The 20,429-nt window shown below is 42.2% G+C and overlaps 2 protein-coding genes across 2 annotated transcripts; both read right to left on the bottom strand.

Annotated features, from left to right (window-relative positions):
- Positions 1-2,591: 2,591 nt before the first annotated feature.
- On the bottom strand, positions 2,592-4,217 carry LOC308299552 (G-protein coupled receptor 182-like; the record flags this gene model as incomplete). Its single annotated transcript, XM_080743349.1, has 2 exons — positions 4,166-4,217; positions 2,592-3,701 (listed from the first exon to the last, which is right to left on the bottom strand). The coding sequence occupies exon 2, from the start codon at positions 3,696-3,698 to the stop codon at positions 2,592-2,594; it is 1,107 nt and encodes a 368-aa protein (XP_080599475.1). The 5' UTR covers positions 3,699-3,701; positions 4,166-4,217.
- Positions 4,218-7,215: 2,998 nt separating this feature from the next.
- On the bottom strand, positions 7,216-8,322 carry LOC308299551 (G-protein coupled receptor 182-like; the record flags this gene model as incomplete). Its single annotated transcript, XM_080743348.1, has 1 exon — positions 7,216-8,322. One exon carries the CDS (start codon positions 8,320-8,322, stop codon positions 7,216-7,218), a length of 1,107 nt encoding a protein of 368 aa, XP_080599474.1.
- Positions 8,323-20,429: the final 12,107 nt, after the last annotated feature.

The raw sequence follows: 20,429 nt of genomic DNA, 5'->3' as shown, positions 1-20,429 counted from the left end.
ATTTTCCCATAATGCAAAAAGCCATATATCATTAGTTTTTCAGTGATGAATTTGCAGTGTTCCACATGGTATTATTCTGCACTTCTCCCTTCCAGAGGTGAGTGACGTTTGACCTCTCTAAGCCCAGGTATGGACAGATACCTGAACTCGTGTCCTCGTTCTCCCTCTTCTTATCAACAAGTCCACATTGTTATTAGAGGTGGAAAGAAACTCACCCTGGCAGCTGAAATGGAAGTCACAGGATCAGCTTGGACTTCCTCTCAAAGCAACACAAATGCGAGATAGCGTACTACAACTACAGCAAATTATGTTGCTTACATTTCAAATGGATAACATTGAGGTTATTGTATTGCATGATACAGATGTGTTATACAGCAGCATTCAGAACCAGATAACGTAACAATATAAGGTACGTTTTATTTGCTTAGTAGCTTACTAGGAAAACAAAATAGATCAGTCTTATCTTGTACGGACCTAACAGCACGTCTGTTTACATAAAGTCTTTGCTATCATAATACATTTCTGCTATAAGACCGTGGATGTTGCTATGATGATGTTTTAGTTTTTTGTCTGTTGTAGTTTGATGAGTTCAGATTATACCATTCTCTCACTATATCATTGCTGTCAGCCAGGCAGAAACTTCTTATTATCTCCATATTATTACACAAATGTATGTGTTATAAATCACGCAGCCCACATTTGAATGATTAAAAACAAAATAATTATGAAACAAAATTGCAGAGTACACATACTGTATAACGTTCTGTTTCAAAATCATACAAAAGAGTATATCCTCTCGTCACTCTGAATCAGAATCAACTTTATTGTCACATCACAGGTTTACAAGTGAAAAGCAACATGTGGGTGGTGAAATCCTACTTTTTCTTTTACAGTTTTTTGTGATGAGGGAGGAGGATAGAGATAGTACTGTATGTGCAGAAGAAAAACACATAGAAACAGTTAAAATAATAAAAACATACATACTGTACATTACCGGTTTATACCAGCATTATATATTAGTAGGTACAATGTACATGGTGTTTAAAACAATAGCATTGTATGCAGATGTGTACATAAACGGGCCATCATGAGAAGAGATTAAAAGTAACAGCAGGAGCAGTGTTCTTAAGTTCACTATACCATCAGGTAAATCCACAGAAGTTTTGAATTTTGCAGTGTTACACATCCAGCACTTCTCGCTTCTCGACCTCTCTAAGCCTAGGGATGGACAGATACCTGAACTCTTTCTCCCTCTTCTTATCACCAAGTCCACATTGTTAGAACTGGAAAACAACTCAACCTGGCAGCTGAAATGGAAGGATCAGCTTGACTTCCTCACAAAGCAACAAGAAGCAAGATAGTGTGCTGTAACTACAGTAAATTACAGTATGTTTTACTTACAGTTTCTAGGTAAAATGCAAAACATTGATTATATTTTATTGAATGATACAGGCAAGCATGTGTCATGAGAAGAGGGAAATGTAGCGGTCATTCAGTACATCATTGATACATAAATGATTTGTTACCATGATGAATTTCCGCTATAAGATCCTTGACGTTGCAGTGAGTTAGTGTGGCAGCGAAAGCAAACATTTCCTTTCATCCACTGTTTAAACTGAAGTGTTAAATGAAAAGTAAAACATGAAGTGTATTATAAGGGGAAGGTGTCGGTGGCCTGTCATTCTTACATAACAAACAGAACAATGACTCTTTGAAAGAAGTCACTACCAGAGTCCGATAATACATTTTATAATCATATACCGGTATGCCTCTGCAAGCTTCATTTATGAGGCATCAAAGACAATGTGGCTTCAAATTAACACTATTTTATTAACCCTTCCAGTGCCAGCCCCTAGAGGGCGCCAAAGAATGCCAGGGTATCTCCCATAGGCGAGCGCATTAGCATCCGGGGACTCACGTTGCAGTGACGCGCATGCTCACGTTCGTGCACGTCATGAAAAGGTCCCGGATGAAAATGGCTACAAAATAGCTATTAGCTTTTTCTCATTTAAAAGATCATTTTTCAGCAATTTCGCCGTAAATAAACCTCGCGCAGCCTCCCTAAAAACACAATCCAGAGAAAATGACCTTCAAAGATGTGGGTTTGCATTGGATTCGGCGGCGATTCGCGGCGGCGTTACTCGTTTACGGCCGGCCGGGGGGCGGCCGGATCTCAGTCACTGGATGGAAAATTTAGGCCGGGGCTTCAGTAGGCCTCGGATCATTTTATTCATTTCATTAAAAAAGCTGCATTAATTCGGGATCGGCACACTGGACGTCGTACCGCCGGCGGTGCCGAACATTCGGTGAACATTGGGGGGCTCAAAAATGTATTTTAAACCATTTTTAATGGAATATATCGTCGGACCATGTAAAATGGCTCGCTGGAAAGCGTAGGACGAGCCAGGACCACCCACGGCTCTACAAGCAGCTCAGGGTAAGTAAAATATTAAAAAGAAATTTGTATTGGATTGAAATAAAGCCGAACTTGTTCGGGATCGGCACAATAAGAGTTAACTTTTACTATAATTTCCACAGTTTTTTTGCATAGATGTGACAGAAGTCCATTCTACAGTAAAACAATAGATTTCTTACGATTCAACGTCCGAGTGACTGGTGCTCATGTCGCTTATCCTCTGCTGCTTCCCGGCTTGTTTTCCCCCTGTGTCAGCCGCGTTAGGCTGTGACCCTGGTCCCATTTGAACCCCAGCCGCTTCTCTGGGTAGGTAGTTCATCACTGTATTGATCAGATTGTTCCGGAAGCTCTTGCTGAGAAGGTTGTAGAGAATGGGGTTGGTGATGCAGTGGAACAGGGTCAGGCACACCATTATATCGTATGTGAAGTAGAGCAAACTCACCGTATTACAGCTAAAAACAAAGGGGTTTTCTTCTGAATAGGGACTTATGAATTCTATGAGTATCATTATATTCACCAGGTGGTACGGCAGCCAGCACACCACGAACACCAGTGAGTAAACGTGCACCAGCCACACTTCTCGCCGGCCCTGCACATCCGGAGCCGTGCGAACCGCACGAGCTATGAGGATGTTGAAGGTGATGATGACGGCCGCAGGGCCCAGGAACTGGAACACCAGCCATAATAAATCAACCACGATGAACCACGCTGTGTAATTGTGCTCAGGCATCATGAAACAACCTGGCTCGTCCCATTCAGTGACTTGCACATGAAGGTTCTCCACCAGTGCCAGGAGGAAGGATAGCAGCCACAGGCCTCCACAGAGCAACCAGCGGCGCCGGCCCACCACAGGGAAGCAGGTGGCAGATGAAGGCCTGGTCAGGGACAAGTAACGCTCCAGGGTCATGAAGGCCAGAAAGAAGCAGCTGCTGTAGGAACTGACCATGTAGATGAGGTTGGTGACCTTACAGAGGAAGTGACCCCACAACCACACGTCTTCCAAGGTCATCTCCATCATGTAGAAGGGCAAAACCACGATCACCATGAGGTCCGACAGGCTCATGTTGATGATGCAGAAGAGGACGCCGTTGGCCGAGTGGCGCCGGCGCCAGTTGACCCAGACGACCACAGTGTTCGCCAACAGGCCCACCGTGAAGACGAACAGGTAGAGGAGGAAGAGAGCGATGCGCCGGCCATCCGTGTTGAGGTGGAGAGTGCAGTCTGTGATCCACCACGGTGTGTCATTGTGGATGGAGTGGTTGCTGTGGTCATCAAGTGACATGGTCTGAAATTAAAAGCAGTGAGGACATTGTTTCAGACTCTGTGTCAAAGTGTTTGATTACGTTTTCAAACATTACATAATAAAAGCACAGCACAAAAGAAGGACTTTGTTTCAGACCCTGGCTCTAAGTGTTTCAATGCTGTTTTCTGTGATGTTTCCAGGATATGTTACATAGCTTATAATTGTAGTTAGAGAAGGCATTTAGAACCAGAATGTGCAGAATACGCGAAAGGTATTAGTGCAAAAATCTAATTCCTTTTTTATCTATCAACAATCCAGATAAATATCCAACAAATTTGTATGTGGATGAAAGACATTGCAAAGCACACAGTGATGCTACGAGGATAGTCACGTATGAAGACACAATCAAGTACCAGGACTGAGACTATGCACTTTGAAAATTGTAATTACTTAGAAAAGTGAAACCATTTCAACTGAATAATGAGGCAGCAAACTGATCATATTACCTTGCTATGGTGGTGTGTCTACTGGAAAGGATCAACGATGAAGAGGGTTAGGGTTCAATCCCGATGACTAATTGTCCCAGAGTGAGCAGCTTGGTGTGTCTGACAACTCTACAACTCTACCAACTCTGCTGTCCTGGACTATCAGGTTCTCCCCTCCCATCGGCCATTATCACACATTTGTGCACGCACGCACGCACGCACGCACGCACGCACGCACGCACGCACGCACGCACGCACGCACGCACGCACGCACGCACGCACACACACACACACACACACACACACACACACACACACACACACACACACACACACACACACACACTTATGAAATCTAACAGGACATCCTCAGTGGCTTGGGGGACTGGTTCAGAGCAGTAGAAAAGCCAACACAAAAATAATTCTATTGTTTTTTGATACTTAAAAGATCTAGTTAATTACTATCTGAACAACAAAACAGAAACACAGTGGCTGTGTAAACCACAAACGATAGAACTTGCCCAAAAAGGGAATTTCAGCCACTTCTTTACACCCGTAAACCTGTATATGTGTCAATAGAGTTGATTCTGACTCTCATTCTCATGTATATCCTACCACATGCAGTATTTTGTAATCATGTTGTGCTGTTCAAATAATGTAACTGAAGTGCCCGCCGGCAAATGAACGGCTGTGATGATGACGTCTTCCCTCTCTCTGTATTTGACGATGTTATGATGAAATCATTTATTATATTTATGTATTTTTTTGTGTTCATTCGTGTCTATCTTTAACTATTTGATTTTTAAAGCGTTTTAGTAAGAAGTATGCACTTTAGCCTTCTTAACATCAATCAATGACTCAACGAATCAATGAATCAATCTTTTCTTTTTCTAGTTATCGAATAAACAAGTAAAAAGCAAACTGCTTGTGCATGGTCTGTTTATTTTCCCATAATGCAAAAAGCCATATATCATTAGTTTTTTCAGTGATGAATTTGCAGTGTTCCACATGGTATTATTCTGCACTTCTCCCTTCCAGAGGTGAGTGACGTTTGACCTCTCTAAGCCCAGGTATGGACAGATACCTGAACTCGTGTCCTCGTTCTCCCTCTTCTTATCAACAAGTCCACATTGTTATTAGAGGTGGAAAGAAACTCACCCTGGCAGCTGAAATGGAAGTCACAGGATCAGCTTGGACTTCCTCTCAAAGCAACACAAATGCGAGATAGCGTACTACAACTACAGCAAATTATGTTGCTTACATTTCAAATGGATAACATTGAGGTTATTTTATTGCATGATACAGATGTGTTATACAGCGGCATTCAGAACCAGATAACGTAACGATATAAGGTACATTTTATTTGCTTAGTAGCTTACTAGGAAAACAAAATAGATCAGTCTTATCTTGTACGGACCTAACAGCACGTCTGTTTACATGAAGTCTTTGCTATCATAATAAATTTCCGCTATAAGACCGTGGATGTTGCTATGATGATGTTTTAGTTTTTTGTCTGTTGTAGTTTTTTGAGTTCAGATTATACCATACCATTCTCTCACTATATCATTGCTGTCAGCCAGGCAGAAACTTCTTATTATCTCCATATTTTTACACAAATGTATGTGTTATAAATCACGCAGCCCACATTTGAATGATTAAAAACAAAATAATTATGAAACAAAATTGCAGAGTACACATACTGTATAACGTTCCGTTTCAAAATCATACAAAAGAGTATATCCTCTATTCACTCTGAATCAGAATCAACTTTATTGTCACATCACAGGTTTACAAGTGAAAAGCAACATGTGGGTGGTGAAATCCTACTTTTTCTTTTGCAGTTTTTTGTGATGAGAGACGGATAGCGATAGTATTGTATGTGCAGAAGAAAAACACATAGAAACAGGTAAAATAATCAACATAGAACATACCGTACATACAGTACATTACCGGCATATACAAATAGCATTATATATTATCAGGTACTATGTACCGTACATGGTGTTTAAAACAATAGCATCATATGCAGATGTGTACATAAACGGGCCATCATGAGAAGAGATTAAAAGTAACAGCAGGAGCAGTGTTCCTAAGTTCACTATACCATCAGGTAAATCCACAGAAGTTTTGAATTTTGCAGTGTTACATATCCAGCACTTCTCGCTTCTCGACCTCTCTATAGCCTAGGGATGGTCAGATACCTGAACTCTTTCTCCCTCTTCTTATCACCAAGTCCACATTGTTAGAACTGGAAAACAACTCACCCTGGCAGCTGAAATGGAAGGATCAGCTTGACTTCCTCACAAAGCAAATGTAGCGGTCATTCAGTACATCATTGATACATAAATTATTTGTTACCATGATGAATTTCCGCTATAAGATCCTTGACGTTAAAGTGAGTTACTGTGGGAGCGAAAGCAAACATTTCCTTTCATCCATTGTTTAAACTGAAGTGTTAAATGAAAAGTAAAACATGAAGTGTATAATAAGGGGAAGGTGTCGGTGGCCTGTCATTCTTACATAACAAACAGAAATTGTTCTGTTCTGTCTTTGAAAGAAGTCACAACCAGAGTCCGATAATACATTTTATAATCATATGCCTCTGCAAGCTGCATTTCTGAGGCATCAAAGACAATGTGGCTTCAAATTAACACTATTTTATCGAATTTTACTTTAATTTCCATTGGTTTTATCATTTAGAAAAGTCTTGGAACTGTATTTTTGCATAGATGTGACAGAAGTCCATTCGGGCTAGTCCCGTTTGGGCGGTGTAGCGATAAGGCAAAGTAGCGATAAGGCTTCATCCCATTCATGCATTTATCGTGCGCTTGCCCAGGCCTTACGGCCTGGGCATAAATATAACGATTGCATTCACCACGGTAACTCGCGCGGCCGGCCCGCTCTTCACGGGCACTCGCGCCTGCGGCGCTCGGGCACGAAGAGCAGGACCAAGGTCCGCTGGCCTTCGCGCCGCTTGCAATGTCGTGGACAATAACTGTGACATATCGCCTTATCGCTACACCGCCCAAACGGGATTTTCCCGCCCATTCTACAGTAAATCAATAGATTTCTTACGATTCAACGTCCGAGTGACTGGTGCTCATGTCGCTTATCCTCTGCTGCTTCCCGGCTTGTTTTCCCCCTGTGTCAGCCGCGTTAGGCTGTGACCCTGGTCCCATTTGATCCCCAGCCGCTTCTCTGGGTAGGTAGTTCATCACTGTATTGATCAGATTGTTCCGGAAGCTCTTGCTGAGAAAGTTGTAGAGAATGGGGTTGGTGATGCAGTGGAACAGGGTCAGGCACACCATTATATCGTATGTGAAGTAGAGCGACCTGAAGATATTACAGCTAAAAACAAAGGGGTTTTCTTCTGAATAGGGACTTAGGAATTCTATGAGTATCATTATATTCACCAGGTGGTACGGCAGCCAGCACACCACGAACACCAGTGAGTAAACATGCACCAGCCACACTTCTCGCCGGCCCTGCACATCCGGAGCCGTGCGAACCGCACGAGCTATGAGGATGTTGAAGGTGATGATGACAGCCGCAGGGCCCAGGAACTGGAACACCAGCCATACTAAATCAACCACGATGAACCACGCTGTGAAATTGTGCTCAGGCAACATGAAACAACCTGGCTCGTCCCATTCAGTGACTTGCACATGAAGGTTCTCCACCAGTCCCAGGAGGAAGGATAGCAGCCACAGGCCTCCGCAGAGCAACCAGCGGCGCCGGCCCACCACAGGGAAGCAGGTGGCAGATGAAGGCCTGGTCAGGGACAAGTAACGCTCCAGGGTCATGAAGGCCAGGAAAAAGCAGCTGCTGTAGGAACTGACCACGTAGATGAGGTTGGTGACCTTGCAGAGGAAGTGACCCCACAGCCACACGTCTTCCAAGGTCATCTCCATCATGTAGAAGGGCAAAACCACGATCACCATGAGGTCCGACAGGCTCATGTTGATGATGCAGAAGAGGACCCCGTTGGCCGAGTGGCGCCGGCGCCAGTTGACCCAGACGACCACAGTGTTCACCAACAGGCCCACCGTGAAGACGAACAGGTAGAGGAGGAAGAGTGCAATGCGCCGACCGTCCGTGTTGAGGTGGAGAGTGCAATCTGTGATCCACCACGGTGTGTCATTGTGGATGGAGTGGTTGCTGTGGTCATCAAGCGACATGGTCTGGAATTAAAAGCAGAGAGGACATTGTTTCAGAGTGTTTGATTACGTTTTCAAACATTACATAATAAAAGCACAGCACAAAAGAAGGACATTGTTTCAGACCCTGGCTCTAAGTGTTTCAATGCTGTTTTCTGTGATGTTTCTAGGATATGTTACATAGCTTATAATAGTAGTTAGAGAAGGCATTTAGAACCAGAATATGCGAAAGGAATTAGTGCGAATCTAATTGCTTTTTTATTTATCAACAATCCAGATAAATATCCAACAAATTTGCATGTGGATGAAAGACATTGCAAAGCACACAGTGATGCTACGAGGATAGTCACGTATGAAGACACAATCAAGTACCAGGACTGAGACTATGCACTTTGAAAATTGTAATTACTTAGAAAAGTGAAACCATTTCAACTGAATAATGAGGCAGCAAACTGATCATATTACCTTGCTATGGTGGTGTGTCTACTGGAAAGGATCAACGATGAAGAGGGTTAGGGTTCAATCCCGATGACTAATTGTCCCAGAGTGAGCAGCTTGGTGTGTCTGACAACTCTACAACTCTACCAACTCTGCTGTCCTGGACTATCAGGTTCTCCCCTCCCATCGGCCATTATCACACATGCGCGCGCACACACACACACACACACACACACACGCACACACACACACACGCACACACACGCACACACACACACACGCACACACACACACGCGCACACACACACGCGCGCACACACACACACACGCACACACACGTGCACACACTCACGCTTATGAAATCTAACAGGACATCCTCAGTGGCTTGGGGGACTGGTTCAGAATAGTAGAAAAGCCAACACAAAAAGAAATCTATTGTTTTTTGATACTTAAAAGATCTAGTTAATTACTATCTGAACAACAAAACTGAAACTCAGTGTCTGTGTAAACCACAAACCATAGAGCTTGCCCAAAAAGGGAATTTCACTATTTCAGCCACTTATTAGCCTTTTTTTTCTAGTTATCAAATAAACAAGTAAAAAGCAAACTGCTTGTGCATGGTCTGTTTTAGTTTCCCATAATGCAAAAAGCCATTCATCATCAGAATTTCAGTGATGAATTTGCAGTGTTCCACATGGTATTACTATTATTGCACTTCTCCCTTCCAGAGGTGAGTGACCTTTGACCTCTCCAAGACCAGGTATGGACAGATACCTGAACTTGTGTCCTCGTTCTCCCTCTTCTTATCAACAAGTCCACATTGTTATTAGAGGTGGAAAGAAACTCACCCTGGCAGCTGAAATGGAAGTCACAGGATCAGCTTGGACTTCCTCACAAAGCAACACAAAGCGAGATAGTGGACTGCAACTACTGCAAATTATGTTGCTTACAAAATTCCTATAGCTATTTTCCATGTGTCATGCAGTACCCATTATGGCCACGCATAGGGCGGGAAGGGTGTCGCTGAAACTATAATGCGAGTTTAATATTAAATAGAGTTACTACAGAGGGCCCTCAATATCTTCCAATCCTTTTTATATTAACAAATGCCTAAATACTAAAATAGCAGATCTACATGCACATATTGTGTCGCACTTCAAGCCGTTGTGAGCTTGTAGATTGGTACATTTTATTAGGTAATGTTAGCTCAAGTGATTAAATGTTTGGATTGTGGTCTGGTGCAACGCACAGGTTCTGAACCTGGTGAGAGCAGGAGAGGACCTGGTGAGACGTAGGAGGAGCCCGGCCAGGAGTCAACCCATAGAGCCTAGTTCTTCCACGTGCCAGAATAGTACCCCCAATCCCGGCAGAGTAGTTCCGGTGCAGCACATTGAGTGACCCTGTCTTTCCCTAATAGGACTGATCGTGGATAGCTACTGGGACGTAAATCGGGACTTGATCAACCCCGGCTGGGTCACCTGGGCGAGGGTGTATGATGTTGCGAGACCCGAAACACCCGTCGACCCCAGTCCCCAGGCTACATCACTGATGATAATACGTCCCAGTTGCATCCTTGTGATGTTTTTTTTCATTCGCTCAAGTGATTAAATATATGAAAAACACCCATTGACCTGAATCCAAAATACACTGATGTTTGCCATACACCTATTTATGCTCAGAATGGTTCACAAATTAGTATCTTCATATACCCACCAACTTTAACATTGGTATGATGTGTAGATCAGTCTTTTAGACAACATTGTGAGCTTGTAGATTGATACATTTTAATAGGTAATGTTGGTATCACTGTTGAGTAGAAAGCATTCAACCTGCGCTGTCATTTGACATTAATGTTGCAAAGAGTTGCACATAGACATTGGCAGTTGGCTATAAATTGCCCATATATGGAGATATCTGTATCTGTCTTTTTGCGTCCATTTTATGCCCATATATGGAGATCTTTGACAATCTGGTCCATTTATGCTCATATATGGAGATATACGTATCTGTCTGTCTGCATCCATTTTATGCCCATAAATGGAGATCTATGCAGACACAGTGCCGGTTCCGGAAAACCCTGATGTCAGACATCAGAATCCGAACCTTTCGTGCTGGTTCCAGAAAATCGCGTATCGTATCGGATCGAGGCCAGGCACTACCTGCTGCGGCGGGGAACGCGTGTGCCGAATTTGAAATAGGGAATGAATGCCCCACCCTTTAATGCAAACCCCATTATACCTGGTCATTTAAAAAAAACAACAACATATAATTAGACTATACTGTTACCCCTGCGACCCGATTCCGGATAAGCGGTTAAAGATGGATGGATGGATGGATGGATGGACTATACCTTTTAAAGAGTTGGACTAAGTGGTGTAAAGTAACTAGCCAACATACTAAAATCACACAATGGGGCTTTGGCAATGTATGTTTTCTCATAAAAGCTCCTTTGAATTGAATCGTCTTGCTAGCCTGATTTCACAGTCAGTGGGCGGGCCTTGCCTCTCCAGAGCACTGAACGCGCGAACGCTGCTTGTTTGGAAAGTCCCAGAAGACGGAAGTGATTCGCTGCTCTGCTGCTGCTGCTTTCTGTTCCGAAGAGACCTAAACATAATTAACGTTCTTCTGTTCATGTCAGGTGGGTTTTATGTCGTTGTTTTTCTTAAAAGTTTGTGGCTCGCCTCTTATCTCTTCATTGTCGAATGTCAAGGGAGAACAACTCACTCATTTCGTGTAGCCCTGAAACATGACGGACCGTCATGTTCCCACGTTTACAGGGGTTCGGGGAGAGAGACTTATTTAGCCCCCTACAGCTACACAAACTTGCAGATTTTAAAAACAAAGTGCTTAATAAAGTCTCACACCTGTCTAAATACGGTACGGCATTTTATAATTACCCGTATCCTCCGTGTTCTTTAATAAGAAGCCTTTTTATCCGCTCGTTGTCTGTTTTCCCATGTATTTCCTGGCGTTCCCATGCGCACCAACCCCAACCCCATCTATGGAAACGGGCCATGAAGTTCATAATTCCAACACAATTGGTTATTTATTAGATTATTATTATATATTTTTTCCTTTTCGATCTATCCTGTATCCCGGATAAAACGCGAACAAGTTATCCAGATCGGATCTAAAAGGGGTTTCTTTTATGTCACTACGGTTAGTTTACCAGCCGGCTAGCCGATAGCATTATCCGGTTAATTAACGGTTATTTCTTTTTTATATTTGTTTGGGTGGGAGTTCTTCCCCCAACCCAAAATTGTATATGCATGTACACAGAATTAACATCGGTAGATGAATGGTGGTAGATTAGCTCTGGTCCAGCGAAAAAGAGAGGAAAGGAGAGAGCGAGAAGAAACATAAGGCTATTCTGTAGCCATTTCTGTTTGATGTCTGCATGATGTTGTCTGTCAGTTTTGGTATTTTGGATGTGCGACAGACGGGATTCGAACCGCCGGCCCTTTGTTGCTAGTTTGTTGCCCTATACTTCCTGAAACTGATGCATCAGGGAAGCGTGATTATGGATCCCACTTGGAAAGATGGATAACCACGCCCCGGACTCATTTTTTTAAGCTTGTGATTGGCTGAACCGGACGTAGGGAGCGCTCCGTTGTAGTCTCTTGGACCGCGCGAGGCATCAGGGAAGTGTCATAGTGACATAGATGCCCTTATTTGGATAGAGTTGCAAGACCTTGTGGTATCCCTTGAAATTGTTGGAATATATAATGTGCATTTGGCCTTGTTCATTCAAGTTTATCTTTCATTCAACAAGTTAGTGACTGTTTTTGTCCTAGATTCAATCCATATACGTGCAGAATCAGCTTTCAAGGGAGAGTAGGCATATATTGATCATGTATGTATATGACCATATTTGGACACATGTAAATGAAATGGGGCTGTCAAAAACAAGAGCCTTTCATTCATTCAAGTTAAAACTCGTCATTAATCTATTCAAGTCTAGCTTATTTGTCAAATGTATCGATACAGGACACATTACGCCATATTAACCTATGTTACTGTTTGCTGCTGTGAATGCAGTAGGAGAGCAATAACAAGCACTTAATAACAATCTCTAAATCAATTGATCTGACAGAAACTGCAACGCTAGCCTACATCAGCAGGTTTAGCTATGATTTAAAACTATACAATTAATTTTTTACCAGTGGTGTTTAATGTGTGCTGGTTTGGAAATTCTTTCCTTTCTGAATAACAATGGCTTGGCTTCCTAATGGGCCTATCAGTGCTCATTAGTACAGAATCAGATAGCATAATTTTACATAAGGTCAACATATCTATGGGGCTGCTAAGTATGACATCATTTTGTAGGCAGAGGAGAATTTCTGCCCCCAGTTTCCGTGAATCTTTTTACTATTTTTACTATTTACACATTTTTCTTCTCTTTGTTATTGAAAGGAAAGTGTTAGAATTATACTTTAGTCGTTATTTTTGTCTTGGATCTGTTGAAGTAGCGAGGGACAGAAAATGCTCTGGGGGCAGAGTTCTCCTCTGCCTACAAAATGATGTCGGAATGTAATGGAACAGTCATAAAGGTGAATTTAATAAGCCTTTGACTGTGTTGTCCCATATGTCCCTAAAGCCTTATTTGAACACAAATACAAGTTATGCACTCTTTAATCATCACCAACACCATTATGAAGATCGCTATTAAATGTACAGTATCTCTGACATACTCCCCTTTTACTGTAAATACTTTTTTTCCCCCTGACTGTCTTATGATGATGGTGTTTGCATAGTAATTTAATGTTATATGAGTTGTAAAAACAAGCCCAAAAGATTTCTTGTGGCGTTTATGTATCACTGTACCCTGTACCTATGCAAATAAAGTAGCCTATACAACCAACCAACCAACCAACCAATCAATCAACACTGGTGCTGTATGTAATGCAGCATAATATACTGTAGCAGACTAAGCAATGGCTGTTGTTACAGTATGTGTCAACAATCAGTATGCTAATGCTATCCCTTTATTCGGCTATAGCCTGATACTGCTGTTATGTAGAACTATTTATATTCTAATATATTACTTGAAAATAGTCCAAAACGGGGTCTTAGTGATGGACAGCCTGACAGGCTTTGTTTGTTGCAACCAGCATTCATACCTATTATAGCTGCTTATAGATGTTGAAACAAAAATATCTAAACTCATATCTGAGCACATATTTATTGACCTCACAATTCTGTCTCTCCACAGATATTCTGAAGCAAAGAAATGGCTCCGTCTCCAAAGAAAACGCATCCTATAATACAGCTCATTATCAACAATGACCTGGACAATCTCAAGAATTCAATTAAAGTGGAAGGTATTGATAAACTTTACCCATGCAGGGAGTTTAAGAGTTTTGTTTCTCCCTTGTTTGCCGCTGTAAAACTTCAGAAGATGGACATTTTTGACTTCCTTCTGACAGAGGGAGCAGACCCAGATAGGGCTGTAGATCGGCAGACTCCTCTGCAATATGCCTGTCACTCCACCACTACACCAGTTGACTTTGTGAGGAGACTAATTAAAGCAGGAGCCAGGATAAATCAGTCTGAGAACAGAACAATGTTGACACCACTTCACATTGCTGGTCTCCATGACAGGCAAGATGTTATGAGAGTCCTGATTGATGCTGGTGCATCGACAACTCTACTCCCACCTACTCATCGTCAACATCATATTAATAAGAAAGTGTGTGAATTGATTGACGAGCTTGCATCCAGCGGTGAGGAAAGGTATTCCAAATTAAAGCTTTTTCATAATCTGGGAATGGCTTTATTCCAGAATTCCCCAAGAGAGGTTTTTGAAGAGTTTGGGAGTCACATGCTGGAGGAGAATCCACTGAACCACCTGGCTGTGATCGATATTCTGTTTATTGATGCTGTAGTTGGACCTGCAACAGAAGAATACCATCAGAAATGTATTCAATGGCTGAAGGACAATAACAAACTGAACTTCTACATTGAAAATGTAGTCAAACAATTTCCAAACTATCCCAAAAACACAGTTGGAGTTCTACAAAACATTTTCAACACGATGGAAGAGATACCCAGTGAGGCATCACTGGCTCTGATCCCCCACCTGCTGGGACTCCTTTCCTCAAAGGACAAAAAACTTCCAGTTCTGAAAACACTCTATGTGATCACACAGAAAACTAAAGTCAATGATGACTGGAATCAGGAATTCATCAACAAGATATGCACAGCAATTGGTCCTTTTGTGGAAAAAAACACCCAAGATGTGAGAATGTACTCATATGCCACACTGGCAAACCTGTTTCCATTTGTACACACCCCTAATCTCTTTACATCAAAGGGAATATATCATGTGCCTAATGATGTCATTATGATTGCACAAATGCGGGGTCAGGAAGTTATGACAGACAGGCTTAGAAAACTGCAAAAGTATCTCAGCAAGCCAACCTCAGGACCAGAGCCATCAAAACAACCACGAGAATGGCATAGAATCAGTAAAAGGTGGAGTCAAAAGTTAGAGAAGCTTGCAAACACTCATGAGGATTACAACATTGTCAATGTTGGGAATGTTGTGATGGGGAAATGTGGTGAATTCCGCATAGCAAAGGGAAGTGATGGAACTGAGGTCTTCCTGGGGTTAAAAGATGATGGCACTGAAGTCGCAGTGAAGAGAATGACTAAAGAAAACTTTGAAGTGCTGGAGAACGAGAAAGCCTTTTTACGTCTTCCAGGGCTTGATGATCCTTCCATTGTACGATATGTGGACTTTAAAAAGGATGAGAACTTTGGATACCTTGTTCTTCAGTTATGTGAATACACCCTGGAAGAATACATCAAGCTAGGAATTGAATATCCTGGAGAAAGTCATCCTGAACGGTCGATTGCACAACAAGTTCTCACTAGCTTAAAGATACTCCATCATCAGAATCCTCCAATTCTCCATCGGGATATCAAGCCCCAGAATGTCTTGATTGGTAAGTTTTATATTTTGTGTTCATTTAGCTTTCATTATCACAGGTTTAAAAAAACAGGTGGCATTAAAAACAGTATTATTTTTTTATTTATAATCCTTCCATCTGGAAGCTTATTTCACACTGATAGCCAGCACACATACACAGATAAACGATTTTATGAGTATTAGCTTATCTGGCAAGCTGGGGTGAGACTGAGGGGGCGTTCAGACAACGCAGTTTCCACGAGAAATCCGCGAAATGAAATGTCAGATATGCCTTCTGTTCAGACGACAGCATTTTCGGGGGTTGAAAACGCAACAAAGTAAGACCAGGTTTTTGAGTGGAAAATCGGACAATGGTCTCCCTTCCCGTCACCGTGTGAACAGCAGAAACGCACAAAACATGTGATGTCATGGCTCACGTGCAGACTACGCGCAGCCACGTTACCATGGTGAATGTAAACAAGGAAATTGAATTGTGTCAATCGTCTATCTGTGCGTCACCTCCACCTAGCAACAGGGCATACACATTACATAATTTTCAATGCTGGTGCCCTAACCCAATTTCATTAGTGTCCCCCAATAGTGCGGGGACATTCAGGACCGTCTGTGAAATACACTTGTTGGCCAGAAAATAAATGACCTTTGATTCACTCAAGTCCACCACCTACAGATCTGGTCAGTAGAAAATACCATTGACTGTTGGTGGTGTACTTGAGTCAAGATCATTCATGGTCTGTTGAGCCCCCTTTCTACTGACATGGCCCAACACCACACCACTCCACACCGCCCACTTGTGCCAGGTTTTCCACTACAAGGACCTGGGTAGAGTGGTGTGAAAGTGGTACTAAACATGGTACTAAAAAGTATCCATTCCAAAGTAGGTCTGTGCTAGGCCAAACAGGGCCAAACACATCATAATGACTGATCACTCACCAACTTTTAATTTAGACCATCAGGATATAGTGTTGGAATACATGATAATAGATTCTATTGTGTTATAACCACTATTATAATCTATTATAGTTATCATAGTAATACAGTACATTAATACTTTATAGTGTATTATGATCACAGTTATAATCCATTATAGTGTATAATTAGGGTAATTGTAATACAAATCTATATTGTATTATAATCCCAGTTAAAAGGGTAAATTTGTTTCTTACCGATAGGGGTACTTGTGTAATGGAAAATGTAGATATTTTTATGTGGTGTGGTGGTGCGGTGTAGTGTCATGTACAGTAGTGTGGTGCTAAAGCTGCAGGGTACCTGGGAACTCTACAACTGGCCCACAGTCATATCAGAGAAGAAAAACAAAAAGCACCTAATGTATTTTTGTACTTGAAACATTTCTTTTTATATTTATTTACCAAATTTACCCTGCAGATGTTAGAAGGAAGGCCAGATTGGCGGATTTTGGAATAAGCAGACGGCTGCCCAGAGGACAAACAACATATTCAACAAGCAGTGCAGGAACAAAATGCTGGAAGGCGAAGGAGACCATTACTGAAGACGGTGGTAATGAATGTGTACCTTATAAACGAAGAGCTGACATCCAGGTTTGTTATTATTCTACATGAGAACATGTAATCAATGAAAACAACACATAAGCCCCATTCACCCCGAAAATGCCAAGCTAATTAATCTGTTTTGTAATTCAATGTAATCTCTATGCTTGTAAACCAGCTTTTTAAAATGTCATGCTTGAAAATAAAAAGCTTGCTTTATTTCTCACTAGACCTCAGTTTTCAGGCAGCTTGCTTTTTTTTGCCTAGCCAATCAGAATACAGCATGATTTGAGTAGGTGGGGATTAGCTCATTCAGCCAAAGCAGGCAGACCAGCGGAGAGTTGAGTGACAGATACCTTCGACACGCCCTGTCGAAGGTACCTGTCACTCTACTATCCACTGGTCAACCTTCTTTGGCTGAAACAAAACGGGTCGTTTGAACAGCAGCACATTTGTGAATGTAAACTCTAAAATACCAGCTGTATGTGAGAAAAACTTCTATATTTAGTTGCTACATAACCTATTTCTGGATACAAAATCCAACCTCGGTTTGAAGTGAAGCGGTGAAGTTTTATTCTATGTGTACTAGAGCTTTGAAATCAGTGTTCCAGATCTATACATTCTGTGTTCTAAATCTATACTTTCTATGTGCTTTAGTTCTATACTTTTATGAATTCTGAATGAATGATTTTGTCTGGAGGGCCAAATTTTCATGTGAAGCTTGACCAATCCTCAATTCTGCATGCACGGGACATGTACGGGACAGACATTCTCACTCCTTGAGAATCTATGGGAATCCTCAAAAAAACAGGTACGGGACAGACAAAGCCACTCCTTGGAAGCGGCTTTCACCGCTTCAAAAATCACAATAGAACGTTCAAACAAGCTGCTATATAACTGTACTGAGCGTTTGGTCGGTACGCTGCCTATGCTCTCGTCAAGGAGTCCGTTTCACGGCGAAGCACCTCCTTTCTCCACTTTGTGGGTGTGTGTGTCATTGGTTTCCCAGCAATTGTAAACGCCATCTCTCTCTCACGCACGCATGTGTACACACACACACACACACACACACACACACACACACACGGAATCAGGTATGCATTTTTATTTTCAATCTTGGAAAATGTAAAGGCTGTTTTGCATAGACATTACATTGAATTACCAAGCTGATTAATGTGCTTGGCTTTTCCGGTGTGCATGGGGCAATGGGCTACTGTCACTAAATGTTGATGTTCATTCTAAAGGTGGCTGGGATGTTGTTATATTTCACCCTGTCTGGAGGACACCATCCATTTGGTACATCGGCTAGATGTGAAGGCAACATTCTGGATGGAAAGTACAACCTGGACCGCGTTCAGGATGTCCTTGCCAAGGATCTCATCGAGGGGATGATCAATGGAAACCCAAAGGAAAGACCTACAGTGGAGGAATGCTTGGCTCATCCTTACTTCTGGGAAAATGAAAAGTTATGAGAAACAGTCAAATATTTTCTGTTGTGCACGCAGTATTTTCTATAGTGAAAATACCAGATCTCCATGGTCACATCCTGTTGCATCATGTGTTGTAAGCTTAGATCTGCTATTTTTGCTATCCTTTTTTTATCTGTAGTAAAATTCTCAACATATGTATGCCAGGTTTAATGTAGTTGACAGTTTGATCCAACAGTAACTTTTCTACCAACACAGTCCAACATGTTTTAACGAGTGATGCTTTTTGTACATTCATTCTTCCAGGAGAGTAGATTTCCTGAAACTGGTGGGAAATGAACAGGAAGTTGAGAAGTACTACGGAAACCCACAGTCCCAAACCCAGAAGCTCCTGGCAGCATTGGACCAGTGTGCTGAGAAGAAGGGCCTGTTTGATGAATGGAAAGACAAAATGAGACACAAGGTAACTAGACTAGAGCATCTACTGTTCGAAAGACAAAATGAGAGACAAGGTAGCATCTTTTGACCATTTGACCAATTGACCATGATTATAAAGGGTTTCCAAACCTTTTTCAGGCCACAACCAAAAAACAACCATATTTGAATTAGGGACCCCCCACCCTGACAAGCACTTGGAATTGTAGCCTTGTAGGCATTACATTTAGTCTCTGTACCACTGATAAATATTGTGAAAGTAGACAATCTACAACCTCACAATGCTTTGCACTGCGAGGCGTTGTGAGCTTGTAGAAGTTTCTTGACAATTTGATATTAAAAAGGTTTTAAAAATCCTTAAATTGTCACTTTAGAAATGTGCAGATACCCTGTATACACTTACTGTATACTGTATGTTGGTGTGTTTACTGTTGAGTGAGAAAACAGTGTTATCTAGCTAATCATCTGATCTCCAAACCAGTTCATGTAATGTATAAGTTGTGTATTTTTCTAGCTGCCAACCGAGGTCTTCCAGGTGATGGAGAAAAGGAGAGGGAAGACAGGATACTCCGAGAATCATGCAATTGAATTTCTGCGATTCATACGCAATCTCCATGCGCACCAGTGAGTTGACACACATGCACACATGCTACCGGCTATGTCGGGCGTCTGTACGAACACAATTGGCCCGTGTTCGGGGGAGGGTAGCCGGACGGGGAGAGTGATACAGGTCATTGCATGCACCTGTCAGCAGGGAATGTTGGGCGTGAGGAGTAGGATGAAGGCTCTACATCCTGGAGGGAGGAATCAATTGGTATAACGACTAAATTGCGGCAAAAAAGGGGTAAAATGATTGGCCACTCTAAATTTATATATAAAAAAAGAAAAAAAAACATCTAGTGTTCAGTGGTAAATGGTGCCAAGGCGCTTTACATAGATTGTGCATTCACACACATTCACCATGCAAGGCACCAGCCTGCTCCTCTAGAGCAATTAGGGGTTCAGTGTCTTGCTCAAGGATACTTTGAAACTAACTCTTGGGGAGCCCAGGGTTGAACTGGAAAAATTCCGGTTGCCAAGCTGCCGCTCTACCTCCTGAGCCACTGCCGCCCAGTGATCACTGCTTTGTGTGTTTCCAGTGAGGAGGCTGCTTCTGACATCCGCCTGATGGAGATGTTTCCTGGTCTGTTCCACTGTGTCTACCTGTTTGTCAAAGACCAAGGCTGGAACACACGGGTCACCCTGAAGAAGATGTTAAGGCCGACGTCCACACACCTTCGCAACAGTGGAGCTTCTAGCTCTGTTGGTGCCCTGAGTGAAGCCTCCTTTCAGCCCCCCGCCCCAAAAAGACCCAAGAAATCTGCTTAATGTAGACGTAATTTAACTCAACTC

This window comes from Nannobrachium achirus (genome assembly GCF_963921795.1).
Source record: "Nannobrachium achirus genome assembly, chromosome: 15".
Taxonomy (NCBI): Eukaryota; Metazoa; Chordata; class Actinopteri; order Myctophiformes; family Myctophidae; genus Nannobrachium; species Nannobrachium achirus.
Note: the sequence above shows the minus strand (reverse complement) of the source record. Positions and strands in the feature narration are given on the sequence as shown.